Below are 16,997 nucleotides of genomic sequence, written 5' to 3' on the forward strand. Positions count from 1 at the left end.
GGCTGGAGTGCAGTGGCCGGATCTCAGCTCACTGCAAGCTCCGCCTCCCGGGTTTACGCCATTCTCCTGCCTCAGCCTCCCGAGTAGCTGGGACTACAGGCGCCCGCCACCTCGCCCGGCTACTTTTTTGTATTTTTTAGTAGAGACGGGGTTTCACCATGTTAGCCAGGATGGTCTCGATCTCCTGACCTCGTGATCCGCCCGTCTTGGCCTCCCAAAGTGCTGGGATTACAGGCGTGAGCCACCGCGCCCAGCCGGAAATTTGCTTCTGATTCTTCGAAATGTTGCAGCCTATTAGGTGACACTCTCAGTTGCTGCATTTGGGTACCAGGGTGTGGGTGGAGGAGGATTTTACGGCACCAAACGTCCTGGAGATTGGCAACGATTTTAGCAACAAACTGCATGGTGCTCGGCTGGTGCCGGATTTATTCTAATGGGTTTTTCTTTTTTGAGATGGAGTCTCTCTCTTGTTGCCCAGGCTGGAGTGCTGTAGTGCAATCTCGGCTCACTGCAACCTCTGCCTCCCAGGTTCAAGCATTTCTCCTGCCTCCCAAGTAGCTGGGATTACAGGTGCCCGCCACCACGCCCGGCTAATTTTCTGTATTTTTAGTTGAGAAATGGTTTCGCCATGTTGGCCAGGCTGGTCTCGAACTCCTGACCTCAGGCGATCTGCCCACCTTGGCCTTCCAAAGTGCTGGGATTACAGGCATAAGCCACTGCACCTGGCCCGGGTTTTTCTTTTTTTTTTAATTTGAGACAGCGTCTGGCTCTGTCACTCAGGCTGGAGTACAGTGGCGTGATCTCAGCTCACCGCAGTCTCCAACCCCTGGGCTCAAGTGATCCCCCAACCTCAGCCTCCCTTGTCGCTGGGACCACAGGCATGCACCCACCACATCTGGCTAATTTTAAAATTTGTACTATTTTTTGTAGAGATGGGGTCTTGCTATGTTGCTCAGGCTGGTCTCAAATTCGTGGGCTCAAGTGATCCTCTGGCCTTGGCCTCCCAAGGTGCTGGGATTACAGGCGTGAACCACCATGCCCTGCTGTTTAGGCCACACTTGCAAGAAGAGAAAACAGCCTTCAAGGGACCCCATGCAGCATCCCCGTCTTACCTTCTGGTCCTTGGTGACAGCCCAGACCACGTTGACTCCCACCGAGACGTGCATGACCCCGTTTTCAGATCCAGGAGGCTCCACAACGGACCAGGAACTTCCTACCGGGCCCCCAGGAAACCCCCAGTGGTCCCCATCAGCCTGGACAGCTGGGGAGCAAGTGACCCTCACCCTTCTCCCCCGTACAGGGTGTGCGGGCGGGAGGGCCGGGCTGCCCACCTTTGGGATTGCTCCTGTTGATTCCTTCCCGGACCAGGGCCTGCCCCTCCCAGAGTGTGGCCCACAGGAGGTCGTGGGGCCCACAGCTGATCTGGACCACCTCCCCGGGGGTGTCCAGCAGGGACCAGGAGGACCCTTCGGGGTTGGAGTGGCTGACGTCCTCTCTGTACCATACCTGGGAGGCAAGACAGGGACATGGCACCTGCATCAACTCATTCCCACCAGCCAAGCACGGGGGTCTCGGCGTGGTGGGGGGTGGGACTCATGTCTCCTGACCGTCCAAATCTCACTCCCTGCCCCCTACCCCTGCCAAAAAATGCAAACCCTGGATTCTGGCGGTCCTGGGGGATACACTTGTTCCATTCATCTGCTGGGGTGACGCCCCAACCCCGCCCACTCATGGACACCCACCCACCACCTGACTCCAGTGTCAGGCACGGGGGTCTCCGGCCACCCCGGCCAGTCCGTGTGTCCCACGCCCCCTTGTGGCGATGTGCTCTCACGACACCCAGCTCTAGGGGAGGCCGAGGTCCCGATGGATAAATGGGAAAACCTCCAACCCCCATTCATAAAACTGTCTAAGATGTCAGTTCTTTCTTCCTTCACTGAATGGTTAAGACTGGGAGCAACGGGCTCAGAGCATCCGAACTGTTTGGCTCATTTTACCTGGGGGAGACTGCATGTCACTTCGTGATCCAGAAAGGGCAAGTGACCCTCCCCATCGGGCTGTCTTCAGACTGGGGACCCCAGCCTCCCAATCCTGCCACCATCCCCCTACAGCGGGCCCTGCAGCACCAGGCCTGGGAGCCTCCCTTCTGCAAGCAGGTGGCTTCAGGGCCCCTCTGTCTCCCCAGCGTCTACAGAAGCCCAGGTCCTGGTGCCGCCTCTCATGGACCACAGGTGTGGTGCAGGCAGCACCGGCTCACGGCCGACATTCCGGGAAACAAACGCTGCTCTGCGGCCCCTGTTCTCCCCTCTCTCTCTTTGCGCCCAGGTGGGCATGGCCCCCCGAAAGGGGCTCAGTCCCGGGCCAGCTCCCTCAGTCTGCCTGGCCCCATACCACCGCCCTTCAGCAGGGCTGAGGAAGCAACTGTGTTCGCCTTTGACCAGGCCAACGTGGCCGCAGAGGGGGGCTGTGACAAAACCCACAACTTTTTTTTTTTTTTTTTTGAGACAGAGTCTCGCTCTGTCGCCCAGGCTGGAGTGCAGTGGCCAGATCTCAGCTCACTGCAAGCTCCGCCTCCCGGGTTTATGCCATTCTCCTGCCTCAGCCTCCCGAGTAGCTGGGACTATAGGCGCCCGCCACCTCGCCCGGCTAGTTTTTTTTTTTTTTCGGTATTTTAGTAGAGACGGGGTTTCACTGTGTTAGCCAGGATGGTCTCGATCTCCTGACCTCGTGATCCGCCCATCTCGGCCTCCCAAAGTGCTGGGATTATAGGCTTGAGCCACCGCGCCCGGCCCAAAACCCATAACTTTTGATAACTGCTAAGCCCATTGAGGAGCTGTGGTCAGTGCATGGTGAGAGCGACTGAAGAATCCTGATGAGCGACAGAAAGCTGTGATTCGAGTGTCAGCGCCGTCAGCTCAGGACCCTTGGGGCCTTTGCTGCCCTCGGGGGCTGCTTCGATTCCTCTGCTTAGTTCACAAACTCCCTAAGACAGGATTGTCTCTCTCGAAAGAGCCACAGATCCACCACCCACCTACCCACCCACGTACCCACCCATCCATCCATTCATCTGCACACTCACCCATCCGTCCATCTGCACACACCTTCCATCCATCCACACATATACCCACCTATCCATCTACCCATACACCCACCCACCCACCCATCTACACACCCAACCACACACCCACCCATCCATCCACAGACCTACCCACCCACCTATTCATCCGCACACCCACCCACACACCCATCCATCCATCCGTCTGCACACACACCCACCCACCCATCCATCCACACACCCACCCATCCATCCACACACCCACCCACCCATCCATCTACCCACTCACTCACCCATCCATCTACACACCCAACCACACACCCACCCATCCATCCACACACCCACTCACCCACCTATCCATCCGCAACCCACCCACACACCCATCCATCCATCCGTCTACATACCCACCCACCCATCCATCCATCCACACACCCACCCACTCACTCACCCATCCCTCCATCCACCTACCCACTCATCCATCCATCCATCCATCCACCTACCCACTCATCCATCCATACATCCACCCACACACCCACCCACCCATCCATCCACCTGCACACCCACCCACCCATCCATCTACCTGCACACCCACCCACCCATCCATCCATCCACACACCCACCCACCCATCCATCCATCCATCCATCCGCACACCCACCCACCCATCCATCCATCCATCCATCCGCACACCCACCCACCCATCCATCCATCCACACACACACCCACCCATCCACACACCCACCCACCTATCCATCCACACACACACTCATCCACCCATCCATCCACACACCCACCTATCCATCCATCTGTCCACACACCACCCATCCATCCACTGGCACACCTTCTGTCACCCCACTCCTACCCCCACACTATTCCTGAAGACTGGGAGGCACCAGCAGGGAGCTGGCAGGGGGCTCAGAATCTGTCTTGAGGAGGCCACATTGGTGTGCCTGAGCCGAGGCTGGGCACTGATCAGCACGCAGGGGGCTCGGAGGAGAGAAAGGCCAGAAGCAGGCATGGGGTCGGGGAGCCAGGGCTCCTGGGAGGAGCAAGACCCAGGGGATGCACAGGACAGGACCCACGGAGGGGGGCTCGTGGGGAACTGGGGCAGGGAGAGGGGTTGGCCTTACCTTGCCCTGCAGAGACACAGCCCACACTGACAGGTGGCCCACGGGCTCCTCCGTGATCTCCCAGCCCCCTACAGAGAGGTCGTTGAAGGGGTCGGGCAGCTCCTTGGGGTCGTCCTTTGAGGGGATCTGAAGCAAGGAGGTGAGAAGCAGTCAGCGCCTGGGCGTGCACCCACCTCCCGCCTGCCTGCCATCCGGATGTCCGCTCTCCAGCCCAGCCTGCAGCTGCCTGAATTCACAGGGAAGGCAGCATCAGGACTGTCGGGACCCCTGCTTCGTCCTCCCTCTGTCAGCCAAGTGGTCACCGCTGCCTCCATGTGGAAGGCAGATGCGCTGCAGGGTCTCCGCTCTGGGCTTTCCAGTGACCCGTAAGAACGGGGCTGATAACAGAAGATGGCCCTGCCAGTGTAAGTCTTCAAAAGTCATTGGCCCTCCTAGTGCTTTGGGAGGCCATGGCAGGAGGATTGCTTGAGGTCAGGAGTTCAAGGCCAGCCTGGGCAACATAGTGAGACCCCATCTCTACAAAAAATTTATTATTTTTTTTTGAGACGGGGTCTCACTCTGTTGCCCAGGTTGCAGTGCAGTGGTGTGATCTCGGCTCACTGCAACCTCTGCCTCCTGGATTCAAGTGATTCTCCTGCCTCAGTCTCCCGAGTAGCTGGGATTACAGGTGCGTGCCACCACACTCAGCTAATTTTTGTATTTTTAGTCATCCTGAGTAGCTGGGATTACAGGCGCGTGCCACCGTGCCCAGCTAATTTTTGCATTTTTAGTAGAGACAGGGTTTCACCATGTTGGCCAGGCTGGTCTCAAACTCCCAAGTGCTGGGATTGATTACAGGCATGAGCCACCACACCCACCCTCTACAAAAAATTTAAAAAATAACAGGGCATGGTGGTGCATGCCTGTAGTCCCAGCTACTAGGGAGGCTGAGGTGGGAGGATTACTTGAGCTCAGGAGTTCGAGGCTACAGTGAGCTATGACTGCACCACTGCACTCAACAGGGTGCAACAGAGCACTGTCGGGGCAACAGAGCGAGACCCTATCTCTAAAAAGAAAAAAAAAATAGGGCCAGCTCCCTGGTCTCCTGGCTTCTCCCAGGCCCAGGGGCAGCCCCACCTCGCAGCCCTGGACATCCCAGGGAGGTCTCCACTCACTGGAGGCCACACCAAGACCCGGGTCCAGGGCTGTCCTCCCTCAGCTGGGAGATTCTTCATGGAGCAACGCTAGAGTCAGAGGTGCCTCCCTTGGCTGAGGGGGAGGACAAAGTGCCAGATGGAGGCTCGGTCGGGGACAGAGCAGCTTGGACACCAGGGTCAGGGCAAATTCTGTGCTGTCCTGGACCCGGCCTGGCTCCCTGTGTAACCATCTCCCAAGCAAAGGGGCACGCAGTGCCGTGGTGTTCCCGGGACAGGAAACAGCTCAAAGGCCAGGTTCGAAGGTGGGCGTGGCGTCCCCCGGTGCACACAGGTGGGGAAGGTGGAGAGGAGGCTGCATGTCACAGTCTGTCCTGGCCCTGTCCTGTCCCCAAGCCACATTCAGGCACAGAGACCTTGGCCCAGATGTCCCGGGACTTGTATCTCCTGTACCGGATCCATTTCCGGCGCCGCACACAAGAATTCCACTTCTTGTCTCTCGTGTAGGTGGCGGGAAAGTCGATGGCGTACGTCCACCCCTGAAACACCAAGGAAGGGGCTCTCAGGCTCTGCAGGGAAGGCATATGAAGAGCTGGGGAAGGTTGGGAGGGAGGGCGTGGCCTGAAGCCCGAGCTCAGGCACCACAGGGTGTAGGGGACAGAAGCAGGGACAGGCGGAGCCCTAGGCGCCCCCTCCCCACAGGGCCGTCATGGAGGGTCCCGAGTTCACCTACCCCTTTCTCGGTGGGTTCGCCTCCAAAATTTTCATCCACGTACCAGTCAGACTCCCACTCCCAGTGCGGCGAGGGCAGCGCCACCCCATCTAGCGGCCGGTGCTGGAGCCCACTCACGTCACTCCACGCCCAGCGGTCACTCAGCAGGAGCTTTTCACAGAAGCCACCCACGGGATTCCAGCGCTGAGGGCCGGGGACACAGAGGTGGCCTTGGACCCAAGCCTGCTGGGCGGGAACCCAGGCGGGCCGGGCATCTCCAGGGCCAGCTGACCCTGCCCAGCCGGCCCCCTCATTGATCTCCAGAATAGGAAGTGAGCAGAGGGCCTGTTCCCCAGTGACTGAGGACCCCCATGCCACTTTATCATGAGCCAGCAAGTACATCAGCGCGGCCCCAAGGGGCAAAGAATCCTCCTGCAGCCACGGCGCTCTAAGCAGGACAGGTGGTGGAGGGCACACCTTGTCCTGGGCTCCCGGAAACCACTGGAGCCTGCCCTCTTGGGGACCTGGCCGGCCTGCTTTGGTGAGGACACAATAGTGGCTTCAGCCTCAAAGACCCTGGATACTATGCAACTTGGAATTTTTTTGGGGGGGTGCAGGGGGACAGAGTCTTGCTCTGTTGCCCAGGCTGGAGTGCAGGGCACTGCAGCTTTGACCTCCCTGGCTCAAGTGATCCTCCTGCCTCAGCCTCCTGAGTAGCTGGGACTAAAGGTGTGCACCACCACACCCTGCTAATTCTTGGATTTTTTTTGTAGAGGCAGGGTTTCGCCATGATGCCCAGGCTGGTCTCAAACTCCTGAGCTCAAGTGATCTGCCCGCCACAGCCTCCCAAAGTGCTGGGGTTACAGGCGTGAGCCACCACGCCTGGCAGCAACTCAGATTTTTAAGTAAAAGGAAGGAAATGAAGGCAGGAACTGGTGGGGAATCTGGGGCCCCTATTTCCCTTCTGTGGTTCATCATTTTAACCAATAACCCAGCAAACTGATCCACTCGGCAACTCCAACCATGAGGGTCGCTACCTGATTCTCATAGGCCTCCTCTCGGCGGCGGATGGGGACATCGCTGGCACACACATACACGTAGACCTGGTTGTCACAGGCAATGCCCCAGCAGCACTGCGTGGTGGCGCTGATGCGCTTGAACTCTAGCTGGGAATCCTTGCACAGCTCCCAGTACTGGCCGGCTGTGGACAGCGTGTACACTCTCCCGAAGAGGTCCACTGCCCACAGCACTGAGTTGGGCATGGCAGCAGCTGGAGGTAACCTGTGGCAGGAGGACGAGGGTCAGCGTTCAGGCTCCCAGCCCAGGGGACATCAGAGTTAAGTGAAACCTGGGAGACTTCTATTGTGACTTTTTTTTTTTTTTTTTTTTTTTTGAGATGGAGTATCACTCTGTCACCCAGGCTGGAGTGCAGTGGCGCGATCTCGGCTCACTGCAACCTCCGCCTCCCGGGTTCAAGGAAGTCTCCTGCCTCAGTCTCCCGAGTAGTGGGGATTACAGGTGCCTGCCAGCACACCCAGCTAGTTTTTGTATTTTTAGTAGAGACAGGTTTTGTCATGTTGGCCAGGCTGGTCTCGAACTCCTGACCTCGTGATCCGCCTGCCTCAGCCTCCCAAAGTGCTGGGATTACAGGCGTGAGCCACTGCGCCTATGCGACTATTTATTCTTTGTTTTTTTGTTTATTTTTTTGAGACGGAGTCTCGCTCTGTTGCCCAGGCTGGAGTGCAATGGCACAATCTTGGGATCTTGGCTCACTGCAATCTCCACCTCTCGGGTTTTCTCCTGCCTCAGCCTCCCCAGTAGCCGGGACTACAGGTGCACGCCACCACGCCTGGCTAATTTTTGTATTTTTAGTAGAGACATGATTTCACCATGTTGGACAGGCTGGTCTCGAACTCCTGACTTCAGGTGATCTGCCTGCCTCTGCCTCCCAAAGTGTTGGGATTACAGGCATGAACCACCACGCCTGTCCTCTTTTTTGTTTTTGAAAGAATTTAAAAATAGATCACTTGAGGCCAGGAGTTCAAGACCAAGCTGGTCAACATGGTGAAACCTCATCTCCACTAAAAATATAAAAACTAGCCAGGCATGGTGGTATGTACCTGTAGTCCCAGCTACTCAGGTAGCTGAGGCGGGATAATGGCTTGAACCCAGGAGATGGAGGTTGCAGCGAGCAGAGACCCTGTCTCAAAAAAAAGAATTTAAAAAGTAGAGACAGGGTTTTGCTCAGTCACCTAGGCTGGAGTGCAGTGGTTCAATTATAGCTCATTGCAGCCTCGAACTCCTGGGCTCAAGTGATCCTCCTGCCTCAGCCTCCTGAGTAGCTGGGACAGCAGGCATGCCCCACCATACCTAGCTAATTAAACATTTTTTTTTGTAGACACAGAGTCACACTATGTTGCCCAGGCTGGTCTCAAACTCCTCATCTCAAGCAGTCCTCCCATCTCGGCCTCCCAAACTGCTAGGATTACAGACTTGAGCCACCACGCCTGGCCAGATCTTTGTTTTCAAAAGAATCAATGAAAGCTTACAGGTTTAGCTGAATCTCAAAAGATATAACTACCCCACTGCCTCCCCAGGGGTCTTTCCCCAGAGTGGACAGGTCTCCCCTCCATGTTGGCCTCTATCTGGGCATGGTGAGGGCATTTACACATGCCTGGCATTCTAGCCAGAGCCAACGTGACCATGTGAATTCAAGGACGTAGGGATCTTCTCTTCATGCTCCCTCGGCGACTCCCTCCTCCCCCTCCCCGGCTCTCTTCCTCTGCCGTTCTCTACTCCTTTCTTTTTCTTTTCTTTTTAATTTTTTAGAGAATATCTTGCTCTGCTGCCCAGACTGGAGTGCAGTGGTGCAATCACAGCTCACTGCAGCCTTGAACTCCTGAACTCAAGCCATCCTCCTGCCTCAGCCTCCTGAGTGGCTGGGACTACAGGCATGTGCCACCATACCTGGCTGATTTATTTTTATTTTTATTTTTTTGCAGAGATGGGGTCTTGCTATGCTGCCCAGGCTGGTCTTGAACTCCTGGCCTCAAGCGATCCTCCCACCTCAGCCTCCCAAAGTGCTGGGATTACAGGCATGAGCCATTGCACCCAGCCCTTTCTGTCCTCTTTCTCTGTGCTTTGTAGGCATAGCCAAGGCTATTGCTAAGCTCTGCCACTGAGCACTCCTGGCCCCACCTCCAGGGCCCACAGTGCTCTTGCACCCAGGGGTGTCCTTCCTGGAGCCCTGGCAGGGCCACATAGCCAGACACAAGGCAGCCAAACACAGAGCTACTGGATGAGGCCACCCACCGGGGCCATCACCTGAGAAGCTCTGCCTGATAGGGCGGCTCCCAGATCCAACTCAGGACACTGCCCCAGGGCCTGAAGAGAGAAAAGAGCCTACAGATGAAGACATGGCCAGTCTGACTTAAAAACAAGAGCAAAAGGAGATACGCAGAGTTTATTTAGGTGCCTGGAGGCTGGGCACGGTGCTCCCGCAGCATGCCAGAGCCATGCAGGTGCTCCAGATGGCCGGGTGACCGTGGCAATGGGACAAGATAGAAGCACATCTGAAAATAGTTGTAGCTGCCAACAGCAAAAAAAAAAATAATAATAATAAGCCAGGTGCGGTGGCTCACACCTATAATCCCAGCACTTTGGGAGGCCGAGGCAGATGGACCACCTGAGGCCAGGAGTTTGAGACCAGCCTGACCAACATGGTGAGACTCCATCTTTACTAAAAAAAAAAGCAAAAATTAGCCGGGCACAGTGGCATGCACCTGTAATCCCAGCTACTCAGGAGAATGAGGCAAGAGAATCGCTAGAACCAGGAGGCGGAGGCTGCAGTGAGTCGAGATTGCACCACTGCACTCCAGCCTGGATGACAGAGTCTTCCTCTATTCCCAGGCTGGAGTGCAGTGGCACGATCTCAGCTCACTGTAACCTCCACCTTCTGGGTTCAAGTGATTCTCCTGCCCCAGCCTCCCAAGTAGCTGGGATTACAGACCTGCACTACCACGTCTGGCCCATTTTTGTATTCTTAGTAGAGATGGGGTTTTGCCATGTTGGCCAGGCTGGTCTCGAACTCCTGGCCTCAGGTGATCCGTCCCAAAGTGCTAGGATTACAGGCGTGAGCCCCCAGCCATGGCCAGGACAAGGTATATCTTACAAACACCAAGAAGACAGAATGCAGGTTGAAAAGGAAGTGAGTGAGAGGGTGAGGAACAGGAAGACAGGAAGCAGAACAAAAGCTCAGCTCTGGGAAACTCCCATAACAGGAAGTGGGCGAAAAGAACAGGAGGGAGACTGCCCAGCAGAATGGAGCAAGCCCAGGGAGTAAGAGCCCCTCAAAAAGCGGCCAACCTCCTCCACCCCAGGGCACCAAGGCCCGTCAAACATACAAGAAAATCAGAACACCAGCCTTCTGGAACCATTTGAAACTGGCATCTGTGTCCAGGGTCCTGAGCTGGGACTCCAGTGACCTCCTCGTACCTCACTGATCAGGACTGAGGGCCCCTCTGGCACCTTCACACTGACTAGGAGAGTCCAGAGCTGCCTGGATCCCAGAATGTATCGTCACTTTCTTGTACCACCAAAAGCTAACTAACCTCTCTGTGCCTTAATTTCCTCATCTATAAAAGGCAGAATGAAGCTGGGCGCGGTGGCTCACGCCTGTAATCCCAACACTTTGGGAGGCCGAGGCAGGCAGATCGCGTGAGGCCAGGAGTTTGAGACCAGCCTGGGCAACATGGTGAAACCCCGTCTGTACTAAAAATACAAAAATTAGCCGGGTGTGGTGGCAGGCGCCTGTCATCCCAGCTACTCGGGAGGCTGAGGCAGGAGAATTGCTTGAACCTGGGAGGCGGAGGGTGTGGTGAGCCAAGATTGTGCCACTGCACTCCAGCCTGGGCAACAGAGCAAAATTCCATCAAAAAAAAAAAAAAAAAAAAGGCAGAATGGGATAGTGACATACATATCTATTTCTTATGAGAAGTAAATGAGATAATATTGGCACAGAGCTTTTAATAAACAGTTTAGTGCCCAGTAAGAATTTGATGTTCCTTGGTATTTTTACTTGGGATTATTTACTTTTTACTTGGCATTGTTAGTGGGTACTTGCTACCACAAACTATCACTTCTTTTTCATCTCTTAAAAAATAAAAAATTAGGCCAGGTGCAGTGGCTCACGCCTGTAATCCCAGCACTTTGGGAGGCCGAGGCTGGCAGATCTCGAGGTCAGGAGATTGAGACCACCCTGGCTAACACGGTGAAACCTTGTCTCTACTAAAAATACAAAAAATTAGCCGGGCGTGGTGGCGGGTGCCTGTAGTCTCAGCTACTTGGGAGGCTGAGGCAGGAGAATGGCGTGAACCCAGGAGGCGGAGCTTGTAGTGAGCTGAGATTGTGCCACTGCACTCCAGCCTGGGTGACAGAGCGAGACTCTGTCTTAATAAATAAATTAATTAATTAAATTTAAAAAATTAAAAATCAGCCAGGTGCGGTGGCTCACATCTGTAATCCCAGCACTTTGGGAGGCTGAGGTGGGTGGATCCCTTAAGCCTAGGGGTTCAAGGTCAGCTTGGGCAACATGGCGAAAACCTGTCGCTACGAAAAATGCAAAAATTAGCTGGGTATGACGATGTGCTCTTGTAGTCCCAGCTACTTGGGAGGCTGAGATGGGAGGATCACTTGAGCCTGGGAAGTTGAGGCTACAGAGAGCTGAGATTGAGAGACTGTACTCTAGCCTGGGCGAGGTAGCAAGATCCTATCTCAAAAAATAAGAATAAAAAATAAGAAACCAGGGCAGGGCACAGTGGCTCACGCCTGTAATCCCAACACTTTGGGAGGCTGAGGCGGGTGGATCACCTGAGGGCAGGAGTTCGAGATCAGCCTGGTCAACATAGTGAAACCCTGTCTCTACTAAAACTACAAAAATTAGCCAGCTTGGAAAGCTGAGGCAGGAGAATCGCTTGAACCTGGGAGGAGGAGGTTGCAGTAAGCCAAGATCATGTCACCACACTCCAGCCTGGGCAACAGAGCAAGACTCCGTCTCAAAAAAAAAAAAAAGAAAAAGAAAAAACCAAGTCCCTTTCAGGTCTGAGTCTTCAACCTCTTCATTTCCATAATAGTCTCTGCACACAGTGGGTGTTGAAACAACGTTTAAGGATAATCACCACCACCTACCTCCAATATGCTGCCAACTCCCCGATCTAAGACAGAAATACTTCTCCAGTGAAAACAAATGCCACAAATAACTTGAAAAGCAAGGTCATAATCGGTGGACAGATATGTAATAAAGCAAGTAAAGTGTCAGTAGTAGAAGAATCTAGTTGGTGGGGAGGGGCATGCTGACTGTATAATTCTTTCAACTTGGCTGTATGTGTGAAAATCTTCAATAAAATGCTAGGGGAAGATGAAGGTTTTTTTTTTTAGTTTTCACTTCTATAGCATTAAATATAAGTTAGTCTTCAAAGATAGCTCAGAGGCCAGGTGCAGTGGCTCATGCCTGTAATCCCAACATTTTTCGAGGCTGAGGTGGGAAGATCGCTTGAGCCCAGAAGTTCAAGACCAGCCTAAGCAACACAGGGAGACTCCATCTCTACAAAAATAAAAAGTTAAAAAAAAAAATTAGCCGGGTGTAGTGGCACATGCCTGTGATCCTAGCTACCTGGGAAGCTGAGTCAGGAGGATCACTTGAGCCCAGGAGGTTGAGGATACAGTGAGCTATGATTGTGCCACTACACTCCAGCCTGGGGCAGCAGAGCGAGACCCTGTCTCAAAAAGGAAAACAAACAACAACAAAAAACAAAGATAGCTCAGAATTCACTGGATAAGCAAGCAGTTTAGCTAGACTCAGTCTGCAGGTCGAGCTCAATGAAAGGAGATTTTGACTTTCCTTCAGAGAAATGACTAAACATTAATGTATTCATAGACATCGTTGAACCTTCTGGGCAGTTAATGGGAGGAGACTCTGCTACAGTGAAAGGAAGGGGTGGAGGTTGTTGTATTTACAAACTCCCTTCAGAATGGAGACCCAAGTACCCATCACTTCCCAGCTACAGTTGACATCCGGTAACCATCCTTGGTCAGCCACACTTCCTTTCTGCCTCTGCCAAGAGACTCCCCCTAGCTCCTCATGGGCCACTTTCTGCTGTGAGCTGATCAGGCAACTTGTACAGGGTCACGGGGTCAGAGGACTCTTGAAAGAGGGGTGGGAACATGAAGCCCCATGATTCAGGGATCCTGGGACTTGTTTGTTTTGTAGGGTTAGAGGGATGGAGGAAAATCTTCCAAATTAGCAGCCTCGAATTCACCAAGAATTTCTACAAGATGAATTTGAATTGAACCTTCAGTCGTTCCACGAAGAAGGTCTGCTCGCCACCCTCAAAGCCATCTGCCTTTCTGTCTCCGTTTATTCACAGATCCTTTCAGAGACCAAAAAAAAAGCACCCAAGAGAAGCGGGGACAGAGATGTGGTAGAGCAAAAGACACAGTACCAAGAACGCTCCGCAAGCACTTACTCACTTCCTCTGAGCCTTAGGAGTCCTACCTAAAAGATTTCTTGCTTGTTTTTCTATTACACTGTCACTCCCATCCAGTATGCAAACAGAGTCGGCAATGCCTACCACAGTAGCTCGCTGGCTGCAAGGTGCAGGGGCTGTTCAAAAGCGACATCGGGGTCCTAAAAGGTGGGGAAAAGCAGCAGAACTTGCATGGCAGTTGATTCTTTCTTGAAGAATAGGGTCCGCCCAGCCTCACTGGGCAGGAGGTGTCCTGAGTCAGCCTGGCGTTCAGCCCAGTTCTGTGCACTTGGGTGACAGGTGGTGCCCCTGCACTGCCACCAGTAGCATATGTGGGAGCTCTGGGCCCTGACCATCTGCCAAAGCTAATCTGACGACAAGCAGATTTGTTCCCATCAATGTCCAGGGACAGGGCTAGGCAGGCCCCTTGCTGCGTGATTCTCGAAACCAGGATCCCGCGATCCGCTTCTCCCATGGCTCCAGTCCAAAGGCTGGAGTGGGGACGTCACCTGCACCAGGCCACTTCGCCAGACTGTGGGCGTTCCAGGGCAGGGGACAGGGGTGGCACCCTCCAGGTGTGCAGGCTTGAGGACAAGTGCGGTCCCTCCTTGCTCCCTTCCCCCTAGTGTTCGGGCAAACAGCCTGGGGGTGGTGGGGAAGGCGGCGTGCCCAGCCCTTCATCGCCCCAACCTTTCCCACGGCCCTGGCCGCCGCTGCAGCTGGGGCGCCGCGCGGCACTCACCTGAGCAAGCGCGGGGCGGGGCGGAGTCGCGGTGGTAGCTCCTCAGCGTCCGGCTCAGCGGACCGGCCCTCCCGGGGCCCGGGCAAGAGGGTGGGCCGGAAGCGGCATCAGGCCCCGCGCCCATTGGCCAGCCTCTCCAGGGCGCTGAGGCCTGGGACGTGCGATTGGCTGCGGTGCGCCGCGTCGGCGCTGGCTTTGAGGTCGCGTGCCCGCCCACTTCCGGGGTCGCGCCAGGTCAAGAGTCCAGTGTCGACTGTAGTGAGTTCCCGCATTCTCTCTGGCGGCGAGACACCGGCCGCCCTCCAGGACGTGGCCTGCAGGAGCGGAGAGGGCGGTGTGGACACCGCCTGCAGGCGAGGAGAAGGGGTGGCGGGGAGGGTAACTGGGTGCGTGGCGCTGCGGCGACAGGAGGAGCAGTGTGTGGACGCCCGGCCTGGGGCGTGGAGAGGACGCAGGGAACAGGTGTCTTCCTGATCTCCATCGAACTGAAACGTAGCCTTTGAGCACACACTACACTTAAAGCTTTACTATTTCGGGGAAGATTCCTGGAAGCATATGTGATTTTATGACTATAGCATGGCGTGGTGTCAGTAACAGGCCCTGGATTGCTCAAACTCTATTGCCAGTGACAAAACCCAGTGAAAGCTGGCCTAATGTATTAATAGTACTACGTGAGTCCTCCCGGGGTGCCGAGCACTGACGTAAGTGCTTTACTTGGGTCTTATTTCATCCTCCAGCAACCCAAGGAGCTGACGGCGTCATTCCCATTTTACAGATAAGAACACAGGCGCATAGGTGGAGCGACTCCCATTGTAAGTGATGGAACTGGGATTTGAAAACACTGTATCCCGCCTGGCAGAAAACTGGCAAAGTTAGGATGGAGAAAGGAGAAAAAGGAAAGATGCCTGGGCCAGGTGCGGCGGTTCATACCTGTAATCCCAGCACTTTGGGAGGCCGAGGTGGGCGGATCACTTGAGGTCAGTAGTTTGAGACCAGCCTGGCCAAGGTGGTGAAACCCCATCTCTAGTAAAAATGCAAAATTAGCCAGGGGTGGTGGTGCGTGCCTGTAATCCCAGCTACTCTGAGGCAGGAGAACCGCTTGAACCTGGGAGGCAGAGGTTGCAGTAAGCCGAGATCGTGCCACTGTGCCACTGCACTACAGCCTGGGCGACAAGAGCAAAACTCCTTCTAAAAAAAAAAAAAAAAAAAAAAAGGCATCTGATGAAAGGCTAGATACTACCTGACACTGAGCTAAAACAATGTCACCTGGTTGGACCTAGTGACCTATTCCCATCCGCCCCCCCCCAGGTTCTCTCTCATTTCTGGGGATGCAGACAGGTTTTTCCTGGGCCTTCATGTCTGGGGAAGCCCCACATTTTCTCCAGTGGAAGAAAAGCCCCACTTTTCTCCAGTGGAAGAAAAAGCCTCCAGATGCCTCCTGTTCACCCCAGATGGCTCTGCTGAGTCCTGTGTCTGACCTTGACTTCAGTTTGGGCCTGAGGGACTGGCATTTGTGGACTTCATCTGGAGATGTGGGCAGAGCCCACCTCAAGCATAAGGGCTCAGCCAAGCACAGGGGTGGCTCCTCAGAGGAAGATCAGGGTGCTGTTAGCAGAAGGAGGATGAGTGGGCTGGGCACAGTGGCTCATGCCTGTAATCCCAGCACTTTGGGAGGCCGAGGCAGTGGGATCACGAGGTCGGGAGATCAAGACCATCCTGGCTAACATGGTGAAACCCTATCTCTAGTAAAAATACAAAAAATTAGCCTGGTGTGGTGGCGGGCGCCTGTAGTCCCAGCTACTCCGGAGGCTGAGTCAGGAGAATGGCGTGAACCTGGGAGGCGGAGCTTGCAGTGAGCCGAGATCGTGCCATTGCACTCCAGCCTGGGCGACAGAATGAGACTCTGTCTCAAAAAAACAAAAAAGGAGGAGGGTGAATGGTCGCTAGACTACTGGAGAAATAGTCTGGAGGCAGGGAGCCCTGGGTTCTGTCCTGCCTGTGACACTCTGTAGCCATTTATCTCGTCTTTAGCTTTAGTTTCTACATTAAAAGAGGCATTGGAAAAGAAATGAAAAGAGGCATTGAATTAGGAGCTTTCTATGGCCCCTTGCAGTTTTCTTGTTTGGTGACAAAGTTCAATACAGTTTTCCTGAATTCAGGGGCTGGGGACCCATGTCCCCCTACCCCAATTTTTTTTTTTTTTTTTTTTGAGAGGGAGTCTTACTCTGTCACCCAGGCTGCAGTGCAGTGGTAAGATCTCAGTTCACTGCCACCTCCACCTCCCAGGTTCAAGCGATTCTCCTTTCTCAGCTTCCTGAGTAGCTGGGACTACAGGTATGTGCCACCATGCCAGGCTAACTTTTTTATTTTTAGTAGAGATGGGATTTTGCCATGTTAGCCAGGCTGGTCTCGAACCCTTGACCTCAGGTGATCCAACCACCTCAGCCTCCCAAAGTGCTGGGATTATAGGCGTGAGCCAGCATGCCAGACCAGAAGTTTGCATTCTTTGAGTCTGTGATCAGCCTTTCACTGAATACACAATTTACATGTGAGAGTGGGTAGAGGAATAGTCACATATGCCTTACTCACTGTCTGGCTCAGTGAATCTGCATTTTTACATAAACAATAGGGCAGAGGAAGAAACCACATGTGCATTTGTCTTCAGTGAGCAGAGGGATGACTTGTCTGCGTTGTCCCTGTGAAG

General features: G+C 54.4%; 1 protein-coding gene across 5 annotated transcripts in view; it reads right to left on the reverse strand.

The window, feature by feature from the left end:
* Positions 1 to 14,410, reverse strand: part of TECPR1 (tectonin beta-propeller repeat containing 1) — a 41,011-nt gene extending 26,601 nt beyond the window's left edge. For 3 of the 5 annotated variants that reach the window (XR_001883241.1, XM_017861641.1, XM_017861638.1), the window contains exons 1-7: positions 14,294 to 14,399; positions 7,066 to 7,309; positions 6,050 to 6,232; positions 5,733 to 5,855; positions 4,184 to 4,309; positions 1,332 to 1,506; positions 1,113 to 1,213 (exon numbers count right to left, since the gene is read on the reverse strand). Coding sequence is in view for 4 of the 5 variants with exons in the window: in XM_017861641.1 (XP_017717130.1) it covers positions 1,113 to 1,213; positions 1,332 to 1,506; positions 4,184 to 4,309; positions 5,733 to 5,855; positions 6,050 to 6,232; positions 7,066 to 7,290 (933 nt within the window). In the remaining variant the exon portion in view is untranslated. Of the gene's footprint in view, positions 1 to 1,112; positions 1,214 to 1,331; positions 1,507 to 4,183; positions 4,310 to 5,732; positions 5,856 to 6,049; positions 6,233 to 7,065; positions 7,310 to 13,580; positions 13,713 to 14,293 lie in introns of all 5 variants that reach the window. The other 2 variants (XM_017861639.1, XM_017861640.1) reach the window with 2 other exon arrangements.
* Between the last annotated feature and the right edge of the window lie 2,587 nt (positions 14,411 to 16,997).

This window comes from Rhinopithecus bieti, unplaced genomic scaffold (assembly GCF_001698545.2).
Source record: "Rhinopithecus bieti isolate Rb0 unplaced genomic scaffold, ASM169854v2 scaffold_62057, whole genome shotgun sequence".
NCBI lineage: Eukaryota > Metazoa > Chordata > Mammalia > Primates > Cercopithecidae > Rhinopithecus > Rhinopithecus bieti.